The following is a 5,109-nucleotide window of genomic DNA, read 5'->3' as shown; positions in this document are numbered from 1 at the left end:
TTTAAACCCGTTACCCCTTGGCCTGCCCAAATCCCAGCTGCAGGGCCATTGGAAGGAAGGGGGCAAAGCCCAGCCCTGCTCTTTACTCTCTTCAGCTTCCACGCCAACACCCCTCGGAAACGCACAACGCGACAGCAGGGCTCTGTTCCAATGGGATTTATTGGCTGTGACTCCCCGGTACAGTCTTCTGAACCTCAGCGTGTGGCGGACCGCGCGGGGTTTACGCTTCAGCCTTGACCTTCACAGGAGTCTTGGGGGCCTTGGCCACGGCCTCTGCCTTGGGCTCAGCCGCCACCTTGGCCTGGGCCTTGGCTTTCTTCTCTTCCTTGAGTTTATGCTAAAAAGAGACAAAAAGAGCATCAGCACAGATACAGCCTGAGGTACTGAACCCGATTTCGCCCACTACCAGCTTCCACGCTCACTCACGTTTCGCGCGTGGCGCAGGATGGTGTTGCGGCGCATGGTTTTGGCGTATGGGTTCAGCTTGATCATGATTCTCAGATTCTTCAGTGGGTTCTTCTTCAGGACTCTACGGCGAATCTTCTTCCTGCGGAGGACAGACATGACTTGTGACGTGAGGTTGTGATGCAAGTTCTGCTAAATCTTCCCTGGGGAAGCGTAAATTCCCCCTATTTATGCCCCGAAGCTAAGGGAATCCCAGCCTTATCCGAGATCCCACTGCGGAGGTTTCTGATCCCAGCACAAAACCTCGCGCTTCTGCGTCTGCCGTCGTGAGACAGCAATTCTTACTTTGGAGCACGCAGCGCCTTCTGGATTTCCTGGCTTCGCATGATTCTTCCAATGTCCGTATTGGTCATCTTGTGCATCGGCAGGCTATGAAACAAACGTTCATCGTGTGAGCTGGCTAAGGGCAACAGGGCCAAGTCGAGGCAAAGAGGCTTTTAGCGCTAGCGGTCCTTTTCCACCCCCCAGCGGAAGCAGCCGTGACACCGCCGTGGCCCGCCCGGCGCCGTCCGCGCTTACTTGTAGTCGCTCTTCAGCGTGGCGGCTTTGCGCCAGGTGCCGTACAGATCGTCCAGCTTGCAGAAGGCGCTTTCCGTCCAAATGCAGAAACGCCCAACGTGGCCCCCGGGGGCGAGTCGCAGCAGGTTCAGCTTGTTCACATCCAGAAGAGTGATTCCTACAGAAAACCAGAGAAACCCATCCCTTTAACTGGTACCTAAAATCAAGGAACGCAAGACCAAGCACTCACCAGCTGACAAGTACGCAGACACACGGAGAGTTATCAGCTTCGACGCTACGGTTACAGACACCCGCGAATGAACACCCGCTCAAGTTTTAAACGATAACCCTCTTCCAGCACCAAACCTGACAGCCTCACTCGGAACCACTCCAAATGCAGTTTAGGGTTGGGAACAGCCGCTACGTTTGTCACGGACATCCTCAACATCAGCAAAACAGATTCTCTGCGAGTCTCTGTCGGCTACTTCGCAAGTCAGAACTTCCACCAAGTCACGGGTTTCAGAAACACGGACCAACGAAGTGGAATCTCATCACTCTCAGCAGTCTCACGACAGAGCAGGAAGCGTGCCCCAGGCTGAAGTTACCCGGGATATTCCGGAAGGCTCTAATGATCCCATTGTCCTCGTTGTAGATGATGCAGGGTCCCCGGCGCTGGATGCGACGGCGATTCCTCATTTTACCCTTGCCGGCCCGCATACGCTGGGAGGCATAAACCTACATAAAAACAAAACTTGTGAATATTCACCAGAGTCCAAATCCCACTGGTGAGGCACAACAGAGCTGCTTTAGTCAGAACTTCACAGTCGTCACTGCTTGTCTGCAACACGGACCAGTGAGGAGTTCATCATTCTGAAGAGTCAGAAACGCCCTGTTAGCATTAAGTAACACCGAAACGAAGAGAGCCAACAACAGAGCAAAGCAGCGTAGTCAGAGATTTACTTAAGCTTTTTTACAGTTTCATGTAGTTTTGTTACCACGGGATTTCTAGCAGCATCAACACAGAAGTATGTGGAATTCCGACAGTAATGACAGTGGAGTTGGATCCCCTGGGTTTCAGCTCTAAAGAACACGCCTCATCAACTCACCTTTTTGATGTCATTCCAAGCTTTAAGCTTCTTCAGAAGGAGAACAGCTTCCTTGGTTTTCTTGTAACCCTCAACTTTGTCCTCAACAACCAGAGGAAGTTCTGGAATCTCCTCAATGCGGTGGCCTAGTGAGGATTTTACAGACACCAAGTCACCCACTGACCCTGGCCGTACGCACTTCTCAAGGCGTGAATCCGCCACCTCGTGTATTCAGAGCCGATACCCGATGATGAACAGTGGAAATTAAACTGATGATCTAATGCCATCAGCCACAGTAACGACAGCAGAGACGTTTCAGAGGAGTCGTACGAGTCTGCCTCAGACGGTCATTTCTGCACCCAAGTACTCAGGAAACCTTTGGCTTCCACGAACAGCAATGAGACTGAACTGCACGCGATTCAAAATTCACTTTCAGCTTCCATCAACTGCACGGACGAGATTTCTGTCTGCAGTGGCACTCCAGCACCATCTAACTTCCAACACCCCAAACCATGAAGCACCTCCCCAGGCTGTACATAACAAAACCACCCCTCCCACCAATACACAGGCTGCCTCTTAAACTCTTCAGAAAATAGTCTAGCTATCCACGAGAAACCTTTGGAGTAATGGCATAGTAACTGGTACTGCTCAGGCAACTGTTTCCAGAGACAGAGTTCCCACCTTTAGACATGACCAGTGCTGGAAGAGCGGACGCTGCCAGGGCGGAACAGATGGCGTAACGCTTCTGAGTGGTATTCACCCTACGGTGCCAGCGTCGCCAGGTCTTGGTTGGGGCAAACATGCGGCCTCCACGACACATCTACGCATCTACAGTTAAGGACAACCCTTTTGAAGCTTCTTTTTCGAGCGTGACTCTGGTCCTTGCTCAGCGTTAGCTGTTCGTCACCCATCTGCACCAGCACACTGACAGCAGGCAACTGTCGCTGAGCACAGAGTAGGACGCAAATTACGACATCACGGCAAGAGGGTACGCGTCACGACGTTCACGACACCCACCGCTGCAGGGGGGATCAACGACAGCTGCTGTTCATTAAAGTCTGAACTGGCAGACAGAGGGCTCTAATCACATCGCAGATCTCAAACCTGGTGCTGCAGGGGACTGCAGGAAGCAGAAGATTCCATTTCACATTTAAACAGTTAAACATGTGTTTTCTGCTTGATGCATTCAGCGCACCCAATGCAAGCAGCAGCGATGAAAGGATACATTTCCGAAGGCACCCTGGCCAGAGCGGTGAGTTCCACCACCTCGTACACGAGGAATACGAGCAACGGCTCTCCCAGTACCCCAAGACTCGGCACTGGTCTGATGACCTGGAACAGAAAAACTGAAATTCAGATTTACACAGTGACAAGACCGCAATTTTTCTAAAGTCAGAGAGAGGCAGAATTTAGGACCACCAATCAGAACTTCCACTGTTATCATGTGTTTCAGAAACACGGACCAATGAAGTGGAATCTCATCATTTCAGCAAAACAAACCCTCATCAGAAAAATTAACTCTTACTCTATTCAAGATCTGCTTAGGCCAGAATCCAGTTCGTTAACATACTGATTTCTAAGCTTGATCCTCAGTTTGGGGGTCTGAATTGGCACTGCTGTTCCTCGTATTTTGGGGAAGACCCCCGAGTACTCCAAGACTTCTACAACACCGTGCTGCTCTTCAGAATAAGTTCTGTTTCATACAACTTACAATCAGATTGTTAATAATCAGAACAGCTGTCTTCTAGACAGACCCCACTGAACAGCTCTAAACCGGTCTCAATTTCAGCATTCAAGCGACAGGCCGACACAAGCACTTCGGTCCATTCGGCGGTGTACCGTACCTGCCAGTTCACTGACTGCGTAGGGCTGCCTGTTGTTCTTCCGCAAATTGGTGTGAACGAAGTTCACGACGTCGGGGCGAATGGGAGCCTTGAACACAGCAGGCAAGGTGACATTTTTGCCTGATGCTTCCCCCTTCTCGGAGTAGACGGATATTAATGGTCGAGCGCAAGCCTGAAAAAGGAAACACGCTTAGGCCCAAGTCAAGTAAAAGGGTAGCTTCCAAACTGATCAGGTATTGCTCAGAATGAAGGGGTCTTCAGTTCAGCAGTGCCAGCATGCTGACAGCAGGCAACTGTCACTGAACACCGGATAAGACGCAAATTACATCATCATCGCAATAGTTTTCACTTCAAATAGTGCTCTGCAGTTCAGAAAGCTATACACGAGGTTTGAAATTCAATACATTTCCAAGACATTTGGCTAAAATGAATCTAGAATTGAACCTCTGGGCTCTTTTGTGACACCTTCCGAACCTTGTCCCTTTTAGTATTAAAAAGCCTCTATCATAAAATCATAGAATGGTTTGGGTTGGAAGGAATATAAAACCCACCTGCGTTTGTTCAGTTAACCAAAGGCTTGTTATTTAGATTGTAACAGCTGAAATGCTCTAATCCACTTCTCTAATACAAGACACTTGCAACAACCCCAAGCAATCAAACCTCATGTCAGAGTGAATTTTTTGTGGAGTCTTGGCCCTCGGCACAAGCCTTGGTGCCTCCAAATTCCTGAGGTGAAAAATTCAACCGGTATCAGCACCAGTTTCCTTTCCAAAAGCTGAAAAGGTGTCTAATAACAGCTTGCTGGCCTGAACACCACTCTTTGAAAATGATCTTTCAGCACTACGCTGTATTTATTATTAATAGTCCGTGACAGTAGCACAGACTGAGCATCTGCCTTCCCTTTACAATTCATTTTAGAGGTATTTAAAATACTACAAGACTCGAAGGCAGCTGATAGCACCCGGTGTGCAGCTGCGGCTGGGTACCAGCAAGGCACCGAGCCCTGGAGTTACGCAGAGACCCCAACGCTTCATCAGGGCGAAGGAGCCGGAACACAGCGTTAATTGTATGAGCAACTAGAATTCTTCACGTGCAACAGGGCTCCAGACTCAGGCCTCTTAGAGCCTGTTTCGAATAACAAAGAGATTACAAACGGTTTACAGAAAACCGGTCTTTTTACTCCGCGTGAGTTCAAAAGCTTCCGCGTGGCTTTGGAG

The 5,109-nt window shown here is 49.7% G+C and overlaps 1 protein-coding gene across 1 annotated transcript; it reads right to left on the bottom strand.

Annotated features, from left to right (window-relative positions):
* Positions 1-220: 220 nt before the first annotated feature.
* RPL4 (ribosomal protein L4) lies at positions 221-4,064 on the bottom strand (the record flags this gene model as incomplete). The annotated part of the gene is made up of 9 exons (XM_010147019.1): positions 221-337; positions 427-547; positions 751-834; positions 985-1,141; positions 1,569-1,698; positions 2,070-2,194; positions 2,730-2,868; positions 3,274-3,380; positions 3,893-4,064. Coding segments are annotated over 9 exons (1,152 nt in total), but the record flags the coding sequence as incomplete, so codon positions are not given.
* Between the last annotated feature and the right edge of the window lie 1,045 nt (positions 4,065-5,109).

Source organism: Eurypyga helias, unplaced genomic scaffold, assembly GCF_000690775.1.
Source record: "Eurypyga helias isolate BGI_N326 unplaced genomic scaffold, ASM69077v1 scaffold51112, whole genome shotgun sequence".
Classification (NCBI taxonomy): domain Eukaryota; kingdom Metazoa; phylum Chordata; class Aves; order Eurypygiformes; family Eurypygidae; genus Eurypyga; species Eurypyga helias.
This window is presented reverse-complemented; position numbering and strand designations above follow the sequence as displayed.